At 47.0% G+C, this 23,633-nt stretch overlaps 1 protein-coding gene across 1 annotated transcript in view; it reads right to left on the bottom strand.

Moving 5' to 3' along the window:
• Nucleotides 1-11,962, bottom strand: part of LOC115083721 (oocyte zinc finger protein XlCOF6-like) — a 30,202-nt gene extending 18,240 nt beyond the window's left edge. Inside the window, exons 1-2 of the mRNA XM_029587707.1 lie at nt 11,018-11,962; nt 3,859-3,985 (exon numbers count right to left, since the gene is read on the bottom strand). Coding sequence (XP_029443567.1) covers nt 3,859-3,985; nt 11,018-11,236 — 346 coding nt within the window. The 5' untranslated portion in view covers nt 11,237-11,962. The remainder of the gene's footprint in view (nt 1-3,858; nt 3,986-11,017) is intronic.
• Between the last annotated feature and the right edge of the window lie 11,671 nt (nt 11,963-23,633).

The following is a 23,633-nucleotide window of genomic DNA, read 5'->3' as shown; positions in this document are numbered from 1 at the left end:
GTCTGCTCATGGAGCTTGAGCACCACTCAGCTTTCTGGCCCAGGTGTCTAAGCTCGAGGTCAGGCCATCCCTAAGCTGAGGCTCTCTCTCTCTCTGTGGGTCATGGGCTTGTGGATCGAAGCCCCGAGCTCCAGAACCTGCAGGCGCTGGGGATCAGAAGATCAGATCCAACCAATCTAAAGTCTGCAGCGATGGCTTTTCCCAAAATACATCTTCCTGCATAATGCAAGATGGGGATAAATGCAGGAGTGGGATCTGAAGTGAGAAGAGCCAGTAAATCTCAGGTATCGGCCCACACACGGAGCAAGGCAGGAGCCGGAGTCAGGGCTTCAGGAGGCATCGCCTGCAGTGAGTTCCCCATATCAGAGAACAGGGACGTGGGATGTAGGAAAGGCCAGCGGCTGATTTAAAGGGGAGGAAACCATGAAGACGTGTGTGATGGCCCAATAGAAAGGCAGAACTGTGATGGCAGAAGACCATCTAGCCTATCGAGTCTGCCCATCCACCCAAATAACTTTAGCTTTACAATTCCCATCACTCCCGCAGAGATCCCATGTGCTTATTCCATGATTTCTTGAATTAAGATCATGTGTTTCCCTCCATCACTTCCACTGGGAGGCTGTTCCTGAGTTTGCCCCCTTTCACCCTCATCACATGAGCCCTTGTTCTGGAGCCTCCTTTCCTTTGAAAGAGGCTCACCTCCTGTGCATGGAAACCTTGCAGGTATTTAAATGTCTCTCTCATATCTCCCCTATCTCGCCTTTCCTCTAGGGTATTCATGTTTAGATCTTTAAGTCTATCCCTATATACTTGAGAAGGAAGAGCACTGACCATTGTAGCCGCCTCCCTCTGGGCCGACTCCATCCTGTTTATATCCTTTGAAGGTGCGATCTCCAGAATTGTACACAGGAATCCAAGTGAGGTCTTACCAGGGATCTATACAGGGGCAATATCACCTCCCGTTTTCTGCTGACCCTTCCTCTCCCTGTGCAGTCGAGCATCTTCCTGGCCTTTGCTGTCTGACCCCCCTTAAGATCATCAGACTTGATCACCTCCAAATCCAGATGTTCTTTTGTGCTTAAAGTTTCACTCCCAATACTGTACTTCTCCCTTGGATTTTGCACCCTAAATGCCCTCCTCTGCATTTTTTTAGCATTACATTTTAGCTGCCAGTCTCTAGACCAGGGTTTTCCAACTGTTTTGGAAGCGCGGACCCCTTTTCAACCTCTAACATTTTTGTGGACTTCCATATGCTTCTCTTTCATTTTTACCTGCAGTAATGGGCCATATACAGAAAAGCTATTAATGTAACAAAGAAGATATAATGCTATGCACCCCATTCAGGATATATTAAAGTTATTAAGTAATGCTTACTGATACAAACAGAATACATAGAATTGCAAAGCACTGGAGTAAACGTGCAAGAATGTACTGATAATCAATAACTTGTGGTGTGACTACAGGCAGTCACACAGCTGGATCTGAGGGGAATGGCTGGTGGAAGGAGAGAGAGAGAGACTGGCAGAGATGGACTGGTAGACAGAGAGAGACAGAGACTGACCAGGATGGACTGGTGGAGGGAGGGAGAAAGAGAGACAGATTGAAAGAAAGGGACTGGTAGACAGAGAGAGACAGAGACTGACCAGGATGGACTGGTGGAGGGAGGGAGAGACTGGTGGGGATGGAATGGTGGAGAGAGACTGGTGGGGACAGGCTAGTGGGAGATTGGTGGGGAAAGAGAGAGAAAGACTGGCAGGGATGGACTGGTGGAGAGAGAGAGAGAGAGTTAGCAACTTGTGAGGATGCACTGGTGGAGGTAGGGAGAATTAGGGATGAACCTGTAGGGGGAGACAGAGTAACTGAAGGGACTGGACGGGTGGAGTGAGAGAGGGGGACTGGTTGGGATGGACTGTGGAGCAAAGACAAAGAGTGAGAGACCGGTGAGAAAAGAGGATGGAGGGATGTTTGAGGCAGATGTGAAGAGAGGTCTGGCGCATGTATTTCCCTCTCCCCAGCAAGTTCTTTTTTTTAAATTAAACTTATGATTTTTTTAAAAGAAAATCCCCTCTGATTAGTTTGATCCTGGCGGGGTCCGATGGCTCTCTCTCCACACCTGCCTGTTACCAGATGCCGTACGGGCAGCGTCATAAAGCAGGAGACCCCGCTGCAAACATTTTGCACCATTGGTGCAAGGCGCTGGGCAGGCACGGCAGTGCCCTCTCCCGGCAGAAGAACCTTCCAAGTAGTAACAGCCAGCTAGGAAAACTACCGCGAAAATTAGTCAGGAGCATGAATCAGGCATTCTTCCAGACAGGAGTGGGACACAACCCTAACCAGAACCTGCGCCTCACATTCGGCAAATACCCCACGGTCACAGGAAACAAGGACCTGTCCCCTCACCGCAGAAAAATAATATTCAAATTCTGATGTCACCTGGGTAACGGCAACACAAGCCCCCCCCCCCCCCCCCCCCCCATCCACTAGCAGGGACGTTGAATAATACAAAATCCTGGAGCCTAAAGAAAGCCGGCCATACCCTAACGCACTAACTGCGCATGCACTGCGAATATTACACCAGGCCCTACAACACCAGTACACCTCCTATTGGGAAAACAGAATGCATTAGGCTGCTACGGATCCCGATTTAGAAACAACATGCTGGCAGAATACCTCACCTAAGTCACACATGCAGAACACAGCCAGACGCTCTCCAAATACGGAATACAGAGTAGAAATACAAACGTTCAGACGGAAACTACAAGAAGCCAGACTCCAAACTTTCTCCTCTCATACATGTACATATGCACACATTCATTCTCACTCAAACATACATGCTCCCTCTCTTTCTCTCTCACACACACTTCATCTCATACACACAGGATCTCTCTCTTTCACACTCACACGTACACTCCCTCTGTCACATATAGAGAGAGAGGGAGCATATGTGTTTGTGTGAGCAGGTATGTGTGTCAGGAAGCATGTATATATGAGGGAGTGTGTGTGACAAAGGGAGTGTATGTGTGAGGGTGAGAGAGATCCTGTGTGTAGGAGAGATGGAGTGTGTGTGTGTGTGTGAGAGAGAGAGAGGAGCAAATGTGTTTGTGTGAGCATGTATGTGCGTCTTACGACGTGCGCCAACCACGCAACCAAGCACGCCGCACTGAAAAGAGTCCAAGGGACACGTCCCATCGGCTGATTCTTACAGATTCAGTGATGAGGCCACTGAGGGTGCAGGCCCTTTCATAGGCGGCGCACCACTAGCAAGGTCAAAAACCTCTGCCACAGCCCTGCTTCAGCAAGGAGTCTCCGCAGCTCCCAGCTGCATAACTCCTATTTTTTTTTCTTTTAATCTAAAAAGTAAAAGTGCACACTTCCCTTTCAAAGTTTTCGGTCAGGGCCAGAGGGAGACTCCTTTGGCAGGAGGGAGGAGAGGATCAGGATCGAGGGAGCAGGCCCCACTGGCTTTATCAACTCCTGCCTGGCATCTGGGAACAGGCCAAAAAGAGTCATCGACCATCTGTTCGTCCCCACTCTACCAGGGGCATGGCCTCGCCAACAGGGCCTAGCACCCCTGGGAGTAAATCTTCACCTGCACAGTGTGACTGCTGGAGACAGAGGAATACTGAGGGACTGCAGGTGGCACGCTAAGTTAAGTCAGTAAAGCTTTTCCTCTCTGTCTCCCTCTACTGGTAGGGATGGAAAAACCCAAGCGTCTGGACTGATCTGGGGAATGAACAGGAAAGGTCTTGATTATGTTTGCAAGTTTCTGCTATGGAGCTGACCTAGGAACAAACTCACAAGTGACTTTTAATAAACATCCTCTCTGTCCGCTAAAATTTCAGATAACGCAGTCCTTACCTAGAGAGCTCAGGGTCTCGTAATTCTCCTTCATCACCTCCCTGTACAGCTCCTTCTGTTCTTCATCTAAAGACCCCCACTCCTCCTGGGAGAAATAGACGGCGATGTCCTCAAACGTCACCGGCACCTGGAATACAAACCAGAGCTTAAGTTTTGTCATGCCGGGTCAGACCAAAGGTCCATCAAGCCCAGCATTTTCTTTCAAACCATGGCCAATCCAGATCACAAGTAACTGGCTGCATCCCAAGGAGTAGACAGATTCCAAGCTGCTTATCCCAAGAATAAGCAGGGGATTTCTGCAACTCCACCTTAATAATTGTTAATGGACTTTTCCTCCAGGAACCTGGCCAAAACTTTTCTAAATGCAGCTACACTAACAGCTTTCACCACATCCTCTGGCAACGAATTCAAGAGTTTAATTATGCATTGAGTAAAAGAGTATTTTCTCCTATTTGTCTTAAACGCATCACCTAGTAACTTCCTTGCATGTCTCCTAGTCTTTGTACTTTTTGAAACTAATTCATGTTTACCCTTTCCACTCCACTCATGGTTTTAAAGACCTCTGTCGTATTTCCCCTCAGCCGTCTCTTCTCCAAGCTGAAGAGTCCTAACCTCTTTAGTCTTTTCTCATAGAGGAGCTGTTCCATCCCCTTTATCATTTTGGTCGCCCTTCTCTGCACCTTTTCCAATTCCATTACCTCTTTTTTTCAAATGCAGTGACCAGAAATGCAAACAGTATTCAAGATGTGGTTGAACCAAGAAGCAATACAGAGGCATTATGAAACTCTTAGGGACGTGTGGGAAGTGCTCAAAATGCATTAGTTTTCCAGCAGGTAAGGAAAATTGGGTCTTACCTGCTAATTTTCGTTCCTGGAATACCACAGATCAGTCCAGACTCCTGGGTTTTGCCTCCCTGCCAGCAGATGGACCTTACCCCAACAACAGCCTAAGGCTTCTACCTGCACTCTTAGAGATTTGGCTAGACCCTTAACCAAACTCTCTTGAAGAAAGACCAAAATATGTGACACCGCAGCCTGCATAAGTTGTACCCCATTATTGGTACACCAGGATCCAAAGACCCTCCAAATCCTCACATACGCCAAAGATGTGGAAGGTCGCCTGGCCTGCCATAAAGTAGTAACGACCCCTTCGGAATAGCCCCTTCGTTTCCTCTTAAAAACCAGGCCACGAGACAGAAGCGAGTCGCCAGATCTGAAAATACTGGGCCCTGGCAAAGGTCAGGCAGCCGGCCGAGCCTCAGCGGCCCATCTACGGACATGTTGACCACAGGTATGAACAACGCATGATGCGGCCGCTCCGGATCCACCAGAATCACGTTGCTCGGATGCTTCTTTAGCTGCCATTCCACTTTGCCCACCAGTGGCCATGGATGAAAAAATATTTATTTATTTTATTTAACTCTTTTCTATACCGACATTCATGATCCCGATCAACTATACCGACATTCATGATCCCGATCATATCATATCGGTTTACAAGGAACCGATAACATAAACATTAACATTGACATTGAAGAAGAAGCAAAGTTACAATAAAACAGGGTCGTGGTAACTTGGGAGCTGAAGCAGCTAGAGGCTGAGGTTAAACGAAGTAAATTTATTAAACTTAACAAGGGTATATTGGAAATGCCTTGAGTCATATATGGAGAGTTCTGTCTAAGTGGCACTTATAAATGAACCGAAACAAGCTATGAAAGGGGCGCATATATATATAGAGGCAAATTCCTCGAGGCCATGACGGAACCAGAACACCGATTCCTCCTGCCCCATGCGCTCTCTGCTGACTATAAAACCGAGGTGTTTTGCCTGGACGCCACTAAGACCATGTGGGGAAAGCCCCGCCTGTTGCAAAACTGATGCATCACTGTCCCTGACAGCTCCCATTCTCTGGGGCCTAGCTTTCTCCAGCTGAGAAAATCCCCTCGCGCCTTGCCCACCCCGGCTATGTGAGACGCCGCCAGTTGCTCCAAGTGCTGTTCTGCTCACAGGATAACCGCCTGACTCTTGGTTCCTCCCTGCTTGATGGAGGCCACCGGCGTTGCATTCTCCGACAGAACCCACCCATGGCGGGTTGCAGAAAGGCCAGTCACCGAGACGCGTACTGCTCTCATCTCTAACCGACTGACAGACCAGGAATGGTAGGAATAAGCCGCTGAGAAAAGGCTGTTTCTGCCTTCCTCCTCGAGCAGGGGGGGGGAACGATGAAACTCCTCTGATAACGGATCCCCCTGGGAGAGAAGAGCTCTCTGACGAGGCCGCGGACATGCAAGCGCCCAAATCACCAACTGCAACGCCGACGCCACCTGCCTGGTGTGGGGAGCATAAGGGGACACGACGCAAACCGCTCAGATTGGCCAAGCAAATTCTAACGCACAGCCCTCTCGCAACACACCGAGGACCCGCTGGCCCGCAGTAAGGTTGGCCCACTCCTCAGGAAAAGGCGTTAAACGCCTTCTGCCGGTCGGAATAGCAGAGTGGCATTGAGAGGAGCTTGCGCCCACCCCAAACGGACTGACCCCGGCCTGTGCTCTGCCTGAGCCCTGCCTTCGAGATGACAGAGAACCTTCACTGTGTGCGAAACGTCTTCCTGTCCCAGAAGGGTGCCCGAGCGGGAAAGGAAAAGGCCTTCCGGCTTGCACTGTGGCAGCTTGTGCTCTTAGGAAAGCATCGGGGAGAGTCCGCTCTGCTCCGAGCTTGCCCTCGAACGGAAGGGCCCCTAGCTGAGATTTGGACCAAACGTCCGCTGACCAGTTTCGCGTCGAAGGCAAGTCTCTGGTCGACCCCGCAGACGACATAACTCTGGAAGATGTTGTGATCGGATCGTGGAAGGCATCGGCCCCATGTGCCACAGCTGCTTCTGAACGCTCCGCCTTGCACTCCTGCTGCTGCTGCTGGCGCCGACTGCGTCTCCTGCAAATGCTGGACCCAGTGCAGGCACGCCCCCTGTGTCACGCTGCTGCAACTCGCAGGGCTGAGACCCCCAAAAATCCTTTCCAGATGAACCCCCCAACTTTCGATCCTGTACCTCGCTGCCGGCAATGTGGTATTCTTAGGTACCAGCGAGCCTGAAGCATCCGGGCCTTCGTCCAAGGTCTCCTCCGGCGACGGATCCAACGCTCTGCTGACCTTCAGGGGTGTCCCGTTCCCAAACCATCAATAGTCTAAACATCTTAAGAAAAAGGAAAACACTTCCGCCGGTTCCCTCAAGTCTCCAGGTCGGATTCCCCCTGCAAAATGCCGCTACCAATCTCCTTTAGGACACAAGGAATAAGTGGCCAGGGCGCCTCCTTGCGGAAAACGCGCACCTCCTTAGGGTCAACTTCCTTGGCAACTGGAGCCTCCTCCGGTCCCTCGTCAGGATCAGCCTCGTTTTGCGCTGACTCCGTTCCCAGGGAATCATCCCCCCACGCCCTCAGTATCCCTCTCAGGACAATTTGGAGGAGGTGAAAGACTGAAAATCCGCCGAACGCTCATCGACCGCTTTCTTTCCGCCAACTTGGGTCTCTTCATCAGCCGAGAATCACCGGAGGACCGGGACCAGGGGCCGAGAGATAACATCCCCCGCTGCTGGCCTGGCTAATTAAGCAGCACAAATCCGCTGGAAAAAAAAACAACCTGGGGGGAGTCATCTGAATCTTGGTTCAGAGGAATCTCCTCTGAGCCAGAGCCTCTTTACCCCTCCCCCTGGGTCCGTGTACTGCCGGCAACAGCGGCGGTGGGGAACACTTCCGCGCCTCGGAAATCAAAATGGCCACCATTCCCGCGCTGACAGGGTAGGCCTGACACCCGTGGGGCTCATTTAAGTTTCGGGTCAGCACTCAGCCGCCCTCCCCGCCCAGAAATGCGGAGGCTATGCAATCCAGCTCAAGACAAGACACGACCGGGAACCTCCTCAGAACGAGCCGCGCGCCACGCCAACCACGCGGCACCACCGGCTGCGTGCCCATCGTCCCGGTGGAGGGCAGCTCTGTTTACCGCTGCCGTCCCCACCCGAGACTTGGCGCTGCAAGTAGCACAAACAGCGAGGCAGCTTTTCTCCTCTCCCCCCCCCTCCCGTTTTGTTTTTTTTTAAATAAACTTTACTGCCACTGCCAGCTCCAGCAACAGAAGAAAGTACAGCCGAGTTCCCAGCATCCATCAATGCTGCTTCGTGAAGGGATGAGGGATCTGGACCACCTGATGTACACCCTCACAGGAGCTTCCATGAAGGGTCACCAACCCCCTGCTCGTCCACCTCAATCCATGGGGGAAGGGCCCCAACAGGACCTAACAACAACACCCCCCCCCCCCCCCCCCCGGGAAGAACTGGAAACTTCTTTTCTTAATCCCAAATCTTCTTTTCCTCTTTTTTTTTCTTCTAAACTCCAGGCTGCAGGTTTTACACCCCTACCATCTGCTGGAGACAGAAAAATATCGAGGGACTGGGCACACTAGGTTATATGGCAGTGTCAGTGAAACTTTTCTCTGTCGCCATCTGCTGGTAGGGAGGCAAAACGCAGGAGTCTGGACTGATCCAGGGTATGACCAGGATCTGTCAGACTTTGTGTACCCCCAGAGTCAAGTGTCCTGTATGGACATGAAATTAAACTCCAGGGGGACGACTCAGGACCAACATCAGGAAATATTGTTTTCATGGAGAGGGAGGTGGATGCCTGAAATGACCTTCCAGAAGAGGAGGTGAGGTCAAAAACAGTAAACGAATTCAAAAGGGCGTGGGACAAACACTGCAGATCCCTACAGGCTAGAGGTTCGAAGTGAAGAAAAGGCTGCGTGGGGGTAACCTGCATGGAGAAGCAGTTACTACCCTTAACCAATTAGCCTTCATTCTTTTGATGCAACTGAAAAATCACTCTCTGCTTCAACAGCAAGGGAAAAAAAGGGAAACTGGATGCAGACGACAGCCAAAGCTGGGACCCGACTTTTACCTTCTGTAGACATTAGGGAAAAAAGCACAGGACTGCTTTTACAGCCAAGTCAAAAGCAAAGAATGTTCAAGCAGCACTGTCTGAATTATCAGGAAGGCTGTAAATATGCTGCTAGCAGTAATTTTGTTATGGGTTTGACAGTTGCTTGGTTTTGATTGTAAATATTACTTCCCTTAATATAAGGCTTGGGGGTAACCTGCACGGAGTGGAAGTTACTACCCTTAATAGAAACCTAGGGGTAACCTGCACGGAGCGGCAGTTACTACCCTTAACAGAAACCTGGGGGTAACCTACACGGAGCGGCAGTTATTACCCTTAACAGAATCATGGGGGTAACCTGCACGGAGCGGCAGTTATTACCCTTAACACAATGCATAGGGGTAACCTGCACGGAGCGGCAGTTATTACCCTTAACAGAATCATGGGGGTAACCTGCACGGAGCGGCAGTTACTACCCTTAATAGAAACCTGGGGGTAACCTGCACGGAGCGGCAGTTATTACCCTTAACAGAATCATGGGGGTAACCTGCACGGAGCGGCAGTTACTACCCTTAATAGAAACCTGGAGGTAACCTGCACGGAGCAGCAGTTAATACCCTTAATAGAAACCTGGGGGTAACCTGCACGGAGCGGCAGTTACTACCCTTAACAGAAACCTGGGGGTAACCTGCACGGAGCGGCAGTTACTACCCTTAACAGAATCATGGGGGTAACCTGCACAGAGCGGCAGTTATTACCCTTAATAGAAACCTGGGGGTAACCTGCACGGAGCGGCAGTTATTACCCTTAATAGAAACCTGGGGGTAACCTGCACGGAGCGGCAGTTATTACCCTTAACAGAATCATGGGGGTAACCTGCACGGAGCGGCAGTTACTACCCTTAATAGAAACCTGGGGGTAACCTGCACGGAGCGGCAGTTACTACCCTTAATAGGAACCTGGAGGTAACTTGCACGGAGCAGCAGCTAATACCCTTAATAGAAACCTGGGGGTAACCTGCACGGAGCGGCAGTTACTACCCTTAACAGAAACATGGGGGTAAATCTGCACGGATCGGCAGTTACTACCCTTAACAGAATCATGGGGGTAATCTGCATGGATCGGCAGTTACTACCCTTATCAGAAACCTGGGGGTAACCTGCACAGAGCGGCAGTTACTACCCTTAATAGAAACCTGGGAGTAACCTAAATCAATCCCAATCAATCCCAGTTGGTACAACGCCTGTTACCTGTTGATGTTTTTTACTATGATTATTTTATATTATGCTTCTCTCTCCCTTTTTCTCGTTGAATTACATAGAAATATGTTACGTATTAATGTTACCTATTTTTGTTTACTCCTTTAATATGTTGTTTAAAATGTAAACCGGAGTGAAGGCAGACTGCTATACCCCGGTATATAAACTCTTCTAAATAAAATAAATAAATAAAAACCTGCACGGAGCGGCAGTTACTACTATGAGCAGACTGGACGGACTATTCGGTCTTTTTCTGCGGACATTATTTATTTATTTATTTTTAATTTTTTTTTTATATACCGATGTTCCTGTATACAATACATATCGCACCGGTTTACATTGAACTGAACATAACATTACTATGTTATGAGGCAGAATATCGAATGTCACTGCCTGGATAAATCAGTGTGTAGTACAACCCCAGATCTAACAGAGCATCAGGAACATCTGATCCTGCTACATCAGGAGAACCCACGGTGCTGAATCCTAACCGGGCAGGGAGAGATTTGCATCTTAGGCAGTGAACTATTTCCCATTTCCAGTTACTTTCGTGGCTCCTATAAGAGGAAATTAAGCTGTGTATTTTAAGTGCTGATTTTTTAAACCACCTTAAACTACGTGCATAACTTTATAGTAGTTTATGACTAAACTTGGACATAAATAAAGGCAGGCTCGCTGGAGGTAGCACATGGGGGGGGGGGGGGGGGGAGTGCTCTCAACCTAAACGTGTAACTTTAATTCTCTAACAGAGCACATGGAAACCACACTATTCCCTAATTATTATGTTCTCTTGTCCCATCTACACCAAATTTTCAGGACACATCAGGACGGAGAAGACGATTGTGGGCAGGTTTGGCTATTATTAGTCTGGGGTTTCACTGCTTGTTTCTTGAAATCTGTGACTCTGCAACAGGGGAAGGGGCGGGAAGATCTGTCAACATTTTATTTATTTCCATGAGAAAATACATTTCCATACCTTGCTCTCCAGCAGGCCCTCTGATCTCAGGGGCTTCACCGAGGAGGCACAAGGGCCCGGCCAGGAGGGGTCTGGCTCTGGGGAAGGCAGAAGCCCCACTGCCGGCTCCGGGCCAGGCGTCTGCACCCAGGTCCCCGAACCAAGAGGACCATCCATCGGCCCGATGGGAGCATCCGTGGGAGACGGGCGGGATTTAGACTTTCCCTTCCTAGTCAGCATCAGAGGATCTGGAAAGCTCACCGACCTCCAAGTAACCCAAAATCCGAGCAGAAAACACACCTTGTGTCAAACCTGGCAACACCTAAGCAGCACCAGTACCCAAGGCTCCTGCAGCGACAACTGTTATCTATGAAGAGGCAATACTGCAACATGCCCTAGAACCCCAGTACACCTCCTGCTGGGAAGTGCAGATTAGAAACCCAAGCAAGGCTTAACTGCTACAGATCCTTCCCCTGGCAGGTCCCCCCCTCATCTCGGTCACAGATCAACCCTTACCAAATACAGGGCAAGGGATCCGCGACTAGAAACAGAAGGATGCAGACAACAAATGCACCGGAATCCCCAAGAAGCCGGACTTTGCATGCGATGCAACGCCGGAGAAAGGGGAAAACAGCAATGCATTTCCTCCTGGGCCGTGCAGATTACTAAAGAGATCAGAGCTGCACATTTCCCAGAGCAGAGAGAGAGAGAGCAAGCAGAGAAAAATCTGAATAATCCTGGGGGAAAGAGGAGAAACTGCAGCTACAGCAGCAAAAGCTGGGAGATCCTGCCAGCGGGCCAGACACGAACCCTGAGCAGGGACAATGCGGACCAGCACCGGGACCCAGGCATTGTCCTGCACTTTTAACTTTCTCCTTTAATTTGAACCCCTGAATCTGAATCTGGTAAGCTCACGTCCTCTAGGAGCACCATCATCCTAGCATCCTCCTCCGGCTCCTCTCCTAATGGATGCAGATGGAAGAGAGAGGGAGGATGGAGACAAAGCAGTAAGGAGGGAGGGAGGGGGGGGGGTGTGGGCGGTGTGAGGGAGGGGAGGAGAGAGGAGGGAGGCTGGGGAGAGGGAGCGGCCTCTGACTGGCTGCCACCTCCTGGCCCCGCCCAGCACTGACAGCAGAGGTAGGCTGAGTCCCTCGTGTGAGACAACAACACTATAAATTATCCACAAAATTACAAGGTGTAACATAAACCCACAATAATAATAATAAAACAAAACACACCTTTGCTTCAACTTTAGAAATGGGCACCAACTATATATATACATGGAACAATCTTTTTCTGCAATATTTAAGCACTAAAAAACGTTTTTATGAAGAGATTGGAGTTTTCATATAACTTCCGCTGTAACCACCCAGGTAATCAGTATAACATAATTTGTATAATCATAAACCATCAACCGCCTTCCACCCTAAAGTGTTCGATCTGAGAACAATTATTTTAGAAACAGAGAAAACGTTTTTTTTTTTTTAGTTTACATAAAAAGCTATTTATCATTATTTTTTTGGGTGCATAATACATATCTTTCCTTTTATAAATCCACGTGCCACAACATATATCAGCCTCTTCTCAGCGACAACATGATGACAGAAACAACAATGGCATCTTATTATAAATTTATTATTTTAAATGTGGGGAGGATGTCCTGCATTTTTTCTTGTGCTAGGTAGCTAGTCGCTGAGAAAAGGCTGATCGGCATAGAAAAAATGCTGGTCTGTTAATTTGCATTCAGAATTCATTTTATTTTGAAATAAGACAAATTTGTTTGTGTCATTCGTTCGTGTGTTTTCCATTAAAGTCAATGGGGGAAGAAACGGTTCCTGTTTTTGGCTCCAAAATTTGGAGGTGCCTATTGAAGTTTAGTGAAACTTGCAAGCAGGCATCAGAAGCAGAGGGAGGGTACTCCCAAATACCAAGAGGGGGGGAGCAAAGTGGCACAAAGAGTGGGCATGAACAACGCAAAGTGCTCTGACAGAGCAAAGCAGCCCAAACACAGGCAGCAACACCCCAAGGCGTAATGCAGCGCCAAGAGTGGAAAGAACGACGCGAGCCTCTAAAAGAGGGGCAAATGGCACCCGCAACGGTGGCTTGAACTGCCCAAGGGACCATGAGAGGGGCAAAGAAGAATCAAAAGAGGTAGGGAATACCCCAAGACACGAATAGAAAGTCAAAACCAGCACAAACAGCGGCATGAAGACCCCAAAGCACCGTGATAAGAACATAAGAACATGATAGGGGTGGCAAGAACACGCCAAGGTTCCAAATGAGGGAGGGGGGCAAAGAGCTCCCGTGAAAGTGATTGAAGACCCCCGAGGCACCAAAAGAGAGGCAAATGGCACCGCTAACAGTGGCATAAAATCCCCAAGGCACTGCGAGAGGGATCCAGCTTATCTGGGTAGGTGGCGCCTTCCTCTCTCACCACTCCATGCTTGTCCCTCCAGAAACTGTGCACCTTGGGGGGGGGGGGGGAGAGGTTCAAAGACGATTGCCTTCTCCAATAGAAAAAAAAATGCTTTTTTTTAGTCAGGGTAATAGGAGCAGCTGTGCTCTCCTGCCAGAGCCTCCAAACCACCATGAGAGGAGGAAATCATCCCAAGCAGTGTGGCCTGAAGCCAAAAAAAAATTCTGAAGAATGTCCACAGAAGTTGTGCAGCCCTGGAATGGCTTCTTTGGATTTGCTGGCACGGCCAGGATCGAAGTCTTTGGATTTGCTGGAGCAGCCCGGAGTTGACTTTTCCAGAGAGGAGCTGGTGTAACCCTTGAAGTTCAATTTTCTTTATGACTCCTTGTGTCTGAAACCTGCACTTTGATTCCCAACCCAGTATCAGAAATGAATCCACACGCTCTTTAGTGAGTAACAGTTTTATTTTTACTGGAATGAATGACTGAAATAAATCTGTTCACTTCCTAAGCATCTGCATTTGTCATATAAACACATGTATATAGTACAAGAGAAAACTCAACTTTGTCATAACTCATGTTAAGTATTTCAACCAGAATCAGCATGTGATATAGCACCCGACCTTAAGCAGTCTCTGAACAAGCAAAGTCCCAGATTGTATCCTACTGTGTGTCCATTTGAATTTAGAGCTGAAGAGGGCGTCAGTACTGCTCTTTGCTTCAACTGCCAAATCCACAATACAGCAGCCTCTATCCGAAAGAAGAGCTTCAAATCCTGACAGGGCACAGTTCAATTACTCCCAAGTCGTCCACAGCAGGGTTCCAGAAAAGAGAACCTTAATCAGTACAGATAATATTTATTAATTCAGAGCAGGGCAGGAACTCTGTTCAAGCTGAGCAGTGATCTGTTTGCACATGCTCAGACAATCCAATTTTTATAAATCTCTTTAGATAAAGTAAAAACAACTTCAATACATCTCAAAACAATGCTAACTAACATAAATACATTACACATGAATACAATTATAGAGGGCTGCTCACCTTAATCAGTACAGATAATATTTATTAATTCAGAGCAGGGCAGGAACTCTGTTCAAGCTGAGCAGTGATCTGTTTGCACATGCTCAGACAATCCAATTTTGAATCTCCTTTCCCCCCCCCAGCTCTTAAAGAGACAACACTCTATTGTCAGTCTTTTCATGTCACAATGATGATTCAACATTTCTCTGCCCTAGTTCCTAGAGGTATGTTACATGGTCCCCTCCTAAAACCTGACGTCCCCGGCAGGTATTTATGTCCACAGCTTATATATTAACTCTGTTTGTTTGCTCAATATCTCTTGCATCATACTACTTAGTTGCTGCATGGATATACACGCCTCTAATGGATTCCTTGAATATGACTGTCTCAATATGTTGTGGCTGTGCAACCCCTTGGGCAATTGCACTTCAAAGTCATCGAATCTACTAGGCAGTCTCCTTGGTCTCTGCGATCTTTGAGGTAACGGTAGAAGTCCTATTTTAGTCATTGATTCATCAAGAGTTTTCTTCTTCCCCAAGGAGGATGCATGCTGTTCTTCATTGACTGAGCTGTTCAAATCGCATGAATTGTTATGATTTACTGGTATACTAACTTCCACAGGATCCTCTTCCCATGACTCTGGATGAAACTCCTCCGCATTAGGATTTAATGTTCCATTTGACTGAATTTCACCAGTAATTGGACACTCATCCAGTTCAGCTGGATCTGAACTTCCGCTCTCCATAATAGAGCCATCCATACTATCCTCAGCGTCCTCCTTCTGCTTTTTCCTCAATTGCTTGGTACTATTGAATGGTTCACAGTGAATATCAGCCTCTTCTCTTCCAGAAATAAATCCACAGGGGCGCAGTAGATCCCTGTGTAACGTCCTTTCGGGTCCATCCCCTGTTTCTGGCTTCACCACATAGACTGGTATACCTTCAATTTGTTTTACCACAATATACACTGAAGACTCCCACCAATCAGCCAATTTGTGCTTGCCCCTCAACTTCACATTCTTGACCAATACTCTATCACCCTCTTCCACTGAGGATGGCATTACTTTCGCATCCCATCTGCGTTTGTTGGCTAGTTGATGTTTCTCAGCTTCCTGAGTAGCCAGCTCGTATGCATACTTCAACCTCTGACGTAACTCTCGTACATATTGGTGATGAGTTTTAGCGTTATGACCCACTGGACTGATGCCGAAGCATAAGTCTATTGGAAGTCGAGGTTCTCTTCCAAACATGAGAAAAAACGGAGAAATTCCAGTACTGTCATTCCGAGTACAATTATAGGCATGTACTAGTGGCCGAACATATTTTCTCCAATGTTCCTTACGCTTATCCTCTAATGTACCCAACATTTCTATTAAGGTTCTATTGAAGCGTTCTACTGGATTTCCTCGAGGGTGATATGGAGTGGTTCTGGATTTAGTGCCTGCTATTCTACATAGCTCTGAAATGAGTTCAGATTCAAAATTGGCTCCTTGGTCACTATGGATTCGTTTTGGAAATCCATAGTGGCAGATGAAATTCTCCCACAGGGTAACAGCAACAGTTCTTGCAGTCTGATCTCTAGTGGGATATGCCTGAGCATACTTAGTAAAGTGATCCGTGACTACCAAAACATTTCGTGTATCCTTGTCGTCAGGCTCTAAGGTAAGGAAGTCAATGCAAACTAGCTCCATGGGGGCGTAAGCTTTTATATTTACCAAGGGGGCTGCTTTTTCTGCTCTAGCTTTTCTCCGCACACATCTTTCGCATGTCTTCACCCATTGCTCTACCCCATGTGCCATTCTCGGCCAATAAAAACGTGCACGTGCTAAGTCCAAGGTCCGTTCACAACCCAGATGGCCAGTTTCATCATGTACCCCCTCCAGAGCTCTCTGACGATATTTTCTTGGAATCACAAGTTGTTGGTGTGGTCCTCCACTCCTCATCACTTTTCTGAAAAGTACTCCCTCTTGAAGACATAGTTTTTGCCATTCTCTGAAGAATAATCGAAATTCTGGATGCTCCCGATTCCTGTCTCGATCTTCAAATTTCTCACCTCTCTCCAGCATCATTATGACTTGGGATAAACATGGGTCTTCCCTCTGGAACACTCTCCAGTCACCCAAGGTAAACCCAGGTAGGGTGGGTTGTCCAGGCCACAGGTCCGGGTCATCAAAATCATCTGGAACAGCATCTCCTCCTGCAGGTAAGATTTCCACCAAGGCACCAGGGCTGCACTCAAACTTGGAAGTAGAATGAGGTGTAATGGGAGTGTCGTAGTCTCCCGAATCTTCTGAAATATGTGTCAAAATAGAGACATCATGCTTCTGGAATGCCGCCTTACATATTACCTTAGATAGAGTGTCCATTCCTTCTTGATCTGTCTTCACACGAGATAGCATCTTGGCAACCCTCTCCTCATATTTCAAAAATTCTTCATCATCTTCTTCAGGATCATGTGGTCTCCTAGACAACCCGTCAGCATCTATATTGGCTTTACCAGATTTGTATCCGATGTCAAAGTTGTACAGGGAGAGGGATGCTAACCATCGATGACCTGTGGCATCCAGTTTAGCAGTCGTCAGGACGTACGTCAGAGGGTTATTATCTGTCACTACTTTAAACTCTGCACCATATAGATAATCATGAAATTTTTCACAAACTGCCCATTTAAGGGCTAAAAATTCCAATTTGTGGATAGGGTAATTCCGTTCACTTTTAGTGAGCCCACGACTGGCATATGAAATCACTCGCAGTTTTCCTTCTTGAATTTGGTAAAGTGCAGCGCCTAGCCCTGTAGTGCTGGCATCAGTGTGTAATACATAAGGTAGCTTCCAATTTGCGAAAGCCAACACAGGGGCAACCGTGAGTTTTTCCTTTATAATTTCGAATGCTTTCTGACATTCTGAGGTCCACCGCGTACCCAATAGCTGCTGACTTTGAATCCGAGCTTCTTTCCTATCCTTTCGACTGTTTGTTAGTCCCACCAACAGATTACTGAGCGGCTTCACCAAGCGTGAGTATTGATTCACGAATCTTCGGTAATAGCCCGCAAATCCTAGAAAAGATCGCAGCTCTCTAATGTTTTTAGGTTGTGGCCACTTAGTAATGGCTGAAATTTTCTCTTCATCGGGGAGCACCCCCTTCTCTGAGATATGATGACCCAAATATTTCACTGACTTCTGAAAGAATTTACATTTAGATGGAGAGAGCTTCAATCCGCATTTCAACAGTCGTTGTAACACCCTCATCAATCGGTCCTCATGCTCTTCCAGTGTGTCTGAGAATATTATAAGATCATCCAAGAAGGCCACAACTTCATGTAGATTAATATCAGTCATTACTTTCTCTATCATTCTTTGAAAACTTGCTGGAGCATTTGTCAGTCCTTGAGCCATTCTCTTAAATTGCCAGTTTCCAAAGGGCGTGGTGAATGCAGTTTTAGGCCTATCCATTTCTTCTACCTCAATCTGATAGTACCCACTCTTGAGATCTAGTACTGAGAACCACTTGCTACCTGATAGGAGAGTGAATGTCTCTTCAATTCGAGGCAATGGATAGGAGTCTTTTCTGGTTATGTTGTTCAATTTACGATAATCAACAACCATCCTCAAGGTACCATTCTTCTTTCTAACCAATACCACAGGTGAAGCATAAGGGCTATCAGACTCCTCAATCACTCCTGTGGCTAATAGCTCCTTCAGGTGCTGCCTGAGATCCTCAAAGTCAGCTGGGGATACATGACGTGTGCGCTCTTTAAATGGAGTTGGATCCAACAGGGTGATTTTATGCATTATTCCTGGAATACATCCAATATCAAGGTCATGACAGGAAAATGCTCCTTTTGCCTCTTGATTAATTCTCTTTTCTATATGCTGTTTAAACTCTTCAGATATTGGAGAATCTCCGAAGTCTAGCGACACCTTCTCAGACTCCATGTTACCCTCTCCAATAGATTCTAGTTTAGCACCATCCTTATAGGTCGAGCCTGTAACGTTCATGGTCCTCACTATATCGACTGGCTCACCTACACCCAGTGTCCTTCTAGGAGGCAAACTGATGCTACAATCTGATATATTCTTCATTAGCACCCTAGCCTTTGTGTGCGACTTACTGCCAGTTCGGATGAGTTGAGGTTGTACTAGTAAGCCTCCGGGTAGAGGATAATTTTCTGAAGCCTCAAGCAATATGGACAAACTCTGACCATGTCTGGGCATTCTCAGAATGCATTCCACTTCCTTCGCTTCATCCCTTTCGAACACTATTGGTCTGGTGCTGGTCAATCTAGCCATCATTGGCCTAGTAACTCTTTGATTGGAACTTTGATGAGAAACATAGGTCTGATATGTAGTTACCCAATTTTTGTCCATGGCTAACTCCTTAAGGTAATTTGGGCCAGCCAGTTCTTTACAGTCATGTATTAGATGTCTGAGAATATTCGTTCCCACTATTAAAGGCAGGGGTTTGTTCTTTTGATCGGGACAGACTAGAGCAAGGACAGAATATTTGTTCCCACTTCCACAGGCCTCCTTGGGAAACTGTACTTCAACTTCAATATACCCCAGATAAGGAACAGGTTGACCTCCTGCACCCGTAACACAAAGTAAGTCTTCTAGCGGGTATAGCTTCCGATGTGATAAATAGTCTTCATAGAAGGTTTGTGTTATGCACGTCACTTGAGAGCCAGTGTCCACTAAGCAAGGGCACTGCACACCATCCAAATAAGCGGTTGCAGAACAAACCTTTCCCACGAGGCGTTTCAAAACATCATCTGGTAGAGGACATGGTGGGATATAATCACTGGATATTTTTCTTTTGGGACTTATCTGAATTGCATTTGGTGCCTTTGTCTGCCCCTCGCAAAAGCACCTTTTTAGTTTAAAGGAGTATTTGAAACCTGCCTAATGCTGGGTATTTTTTTTTTTTCAAATTTTTCCCGCAATTTCTGTTGGACTAGAGCAGCATTTACAGGATTGATGCATTCTCCCATCATGTGTCCATTCTCTCCACAGTTATAGCAAAATGAAAGTATCTTGGGATGATGCCTCCCTTTTTGAGGCATCTTCTCTACCCAAGAGTTTCTTCGCATCATGCTGTTTGCAGCAGGGCTATTTACTATTTCTGAATTGGCAGCTCTACAATGAGTGATCAATGGGGCGAGCAAAACATTATCTTCTCCTGAAAATGTTCCCAACTCAGATCCCACCTTAAACTCACTTGCCTCTGGTGTCATATGTTGAGCAATGCTTATGTCATTTGCTAGGTAAGTCCTGCTTACAGGTTTAATCTGGGTAACTCCCAATTGACATATCCTCCTAGATTCTTTCATGTTTCTTTCTTCCTCAATCGTTCTAATTTTAAATAGCAGCTCCGAGTACTGTGGCAGTTTCTTCGACTGGCTCTCTAATAAGTCCCTCAATTGCAGTCGGGTAATCAGGGTCTCCTCCCAGCACCCACGTACAAACTGTTGTAGTAACTGCCTGTCTGGGGCGAGCCCAAAGAAAATTCCCCGCTCCACGACTTTCTGTAACAGGACCTGAAGCCTTCTCAAATAGTCTGAAGATTTTTCTTTGCCATTCTGGAAAGTTTCAATAAATTGAAAAAATAATTCCTCTCCATTAGTTACACTGCCATATGCCTTCTCCAGTTCCTCTAAACACTGCTCTGCTGTGGCGCTTTTATCTATGTAAGAGACAATATTTAAAGCTGGAGGAAGGAGACTTTCAATTAATTTCCTTTTTTTTTGCACCTGCGGTGAGATCTGGATCCTGCAGTAATTGCTTAATTTGAATATGCCAAGTTTCATAGTCTCCTTCATTACTAGGTTTAGGGACATTTCCAGAGAAAACTTTAATTTTGTAGTACGTATGATTCAACTCTGCACCCTTTTCCTTAGGAGTTTTGATCACATGCTCCACTATAACCTTTGAAACATCCGCAGGAATAGAAATTGGTGGAATGGAATATTGAGAAGAATTGACTGCCACAGAATGTTGGGTCAGCATAGCATCCCGCCACTTGGGAACGTTTTTTTGGCTTTTAACTGGAGTCTGCAATATACTCTGGGGTGATTGATCCATATCTCGTGTTTCTTTTTCTTGTGACCCCAAACTCTCAATCATGAGAGCAGATGTTCTTTTCCTCAGATCTTGAATATTGATTTTATGACTGTCAGCTATATATGCTAATTCTTCTTGAAGTCGATCTGTCATATCTAAAAGTATGTCACTCACTAGTGGGTCAGTGCATGCTTCAGGGGACATCGACTCAACATTCTGTTCTGATACTGTCTCATCTAAGACAGGTAAAATTATCCACTGACTGTCCAGTTCCCCTTTTAAGCTCATTCTTTCTAAAATAATTATAGAAAGCGGTTCTTTAAACTCACACAAAACTTGATCAGATGACTCAGCTCTTAAACGTTTCAATTTTGTAACTACACCTGCTGGGCTTAATGCATCTTCTACACTTGCTAAAGATATTTCAGGATTTACAGAACTCAGAATAACAGATCTATCAGGAATACAATCATAGTACTTGCAATACTCCATTTTGTATGAGAAAGAAACAAAGAGAATACTGTGCTCACTTCACTAATGATGCTGGGTCGCTCAGTAGCAGGTCAGACAGAGAGAAGAAAAAAAAAAAAAACACTGCCCCACGTTGATGCGCCAGAATTTGTTGTAACCCTTGAAGTTCAATTTTCTTTATGACTCCTTGTGTCTGAAACCTGCACTTTGATTCCCAACCCAGTATCAGAAATGAATCCACACGCTCTTTAGTGAGTAACAGTTTTATCTTTACTGGAATGAATGACTGAAATAAATCTGTTCACTTCCTAAGCATCTGCATTTGTCATATAAACACATGTATATAGTACAAGAGAAAACTCAACTTTGTCATAACTCATGTTAAGTATTTCAACCAGAATCAGCATGTGATATAGCACCCGACCTTAAGCAGTCTCTGAACAAGCAAAGTCCCAGATTGTATCCTACTGTGTGTCCATTTGAATTTAGAGCTGAAGAGGGCGTCAGTACTGCTCTTTGCTTCAACTGCCAAATCCACAATACAGCAGCCTCTATCCGAAAGAAGAGCTTCAAATCCTGACAGGGCACAGTTCAATTACTCCCAAGTCGTCCACAGCAGGGTTCCAGAAAAGAGAACCTTAATCAGTACAGATAATATTTATTAATTCAGAGCAGGGCAGGAACTCTGTTCAAGCTGAGCAGTGATCTGTTTGCACATGCTCAGACAATCCAATTTTTATAAATCTCTTTAGATAAAGTAAAAACAACTTCAATACATCTCAAAACAATGCTAACTAACATAAATACATTACACATGAATACAATTATAGAGGGCTGCTCACCTTAATCAGTACAGATAATATTTATTAATTCAGAGCAGGGCAGGAACTCTGTTCAAGCTGAGCAGTGATCTGTTTGCACATGCTCAGACAATCCAATTTTGAATCTCCTTTCCCCCCCCCCCCAGCTCTTAAAGAGACAGCACTCTATTGTCAGTCTTTTCATGTCACAATGATGATTCAACATTTCTCTGCCCTAGTTCCTAGAGGTATGTTACACTGGCACAACCTGAAATGGCTTCTTTGGGGTGCGCTTGCCAGGGAATGTGGCACAGCCTGGGGCAGAGTCTCACTGGGAGCTTTGCCGCTATGTGGCGAGAGCCCAGTCTGTAAAACTGGCTGCAAGCAATGAAATCGCACATGGCCATGACCCTGGGGCTTCATACGGCCATTTCATTGCCGTGTTTCACACAGGTCCTTGTTCTCAGACCATCTCACGGGCACTGGCAAAGAATCCACAATATTCCCCTCTTTGAACTGTCAGTCTTTTTGGAAAGTAGGTCATGTGGTTCTGGGAAATGGTAGGCCGGGCCTAGACAACCATTTGCAAAACGTTATTGCGCTGGGCCTGTAACCCTTGATGCGCGTTCATAAAGTTATTCATGGGTTCCCCTTCAACCTAGCCTCAGCATACCTGGGAACATTTAAGTTACAGTCACCCTGTCTGTGTGGGGAGGGGTCTGAGGGGGTACGTCAGGCAGTTTGCACACAAGTTTTCTCCTGTTTCTTACACACACGCTCTAACTCTCATATGCTCACTCTCACGCTCTCACTCACACATGCTCGTTTTCACAGACATATACACTCGCATTCCTCTCATTCTCCCATGCACAAATGCACACCCTCCCCCCAGCACACACACACATGCCCATTCGCATACACTCTCTCCCCTCCCCATACACCCATGCCCTCTCACAAGCAGTCCTCCTCCCCACACCCCACCACTCACTATCTCTCCCCACCCCGAAACCACCAGCAGCAGCAGCAGCAGCAGCAGCCTCCTCCTTGGAGCCCCTGCAGCCAATGGGACTCTCCTCCTTTTTCCAGCCCTGACATATTTTGCTTCGCTGTGGGATGAGAGGGCTCCCACTTTAACTGTTGGACGCTGGGTGGGCCGCCAAAGGGATGACCGTGGCCCCACATCCAGGAAAGGAAGGGGAACATGACCAACTGCGCAAACGGATACATTAGGCCTGCGTGGATGTTTATGCGGAAAATCAAATTGCCCGTGAAGGGAAGTTGAAAGTTGAAAGTTTGGTCTGCTCAACCAGTTACACTGCCTCGGTGAAGCAGAAAGGAAGCACTAAGGCAGGAGAAACCTACTGGTGTCCTTTAGCTCATCATCACTGACCGTCTTTCTTAGAAACTAACAGCCTATCGCAAAATGCGTATGCAAATAAAAAAATTAAATATTCGAGTGGGAGGAGTTGGGGAGGGGCAAATGTAAATTAGGGGGTGGTAGCTCGGTGCGCGATATATGTCGCGCGTTATCGCGGGTCAGTAGCGCGGCTAATAACTACACCTTTTTTCTGGGCGGTACGGTCGGGACGCGGGCGGCATCGCGGTCCGCGGCATTATCGTGGCGCTATCGCGCGCGACAAACACTGCAATCAGTACACACACACACACCTACCAAACGTTCCTGGACCAACGGAAACGGCCGTTTTTAGCAGGTCAAGCTACCTAACAGCTTTTGGTGAGTGGCAAGGGTACTCGTACCTGCATTCTTCACGCCTCGCCAGCCTCGCCGCGCGCGTGGAAGATGAACAACCAGAACAGGCCCCCGAGGCCACTTCCACGACGTCCCGGGGAAGTACCAGCAGCGCAGGCAGAGGGT

The sequence above is a fragment of the Rhinatrema bivittatum genome, chromosome 2 (genome assembly GCF_901001135.1).
Source record: "Rhinatrema bivittatum chromosome 2, aRhiBiv1.1, whole genome shotgun sequence".
Lineage (NCBI taxonomy): Eukaryota > Metazoa > Chordata > Amphibia > Gymnophiona > Rhinatrematidae > Rhinatrema > Rhinatrema bivittatum.
The sequence above is the reverse complement of the archived record's forward strand: the minus strand, read 5'-3'. Positions and strand labels throughout refer to the sequence as shown.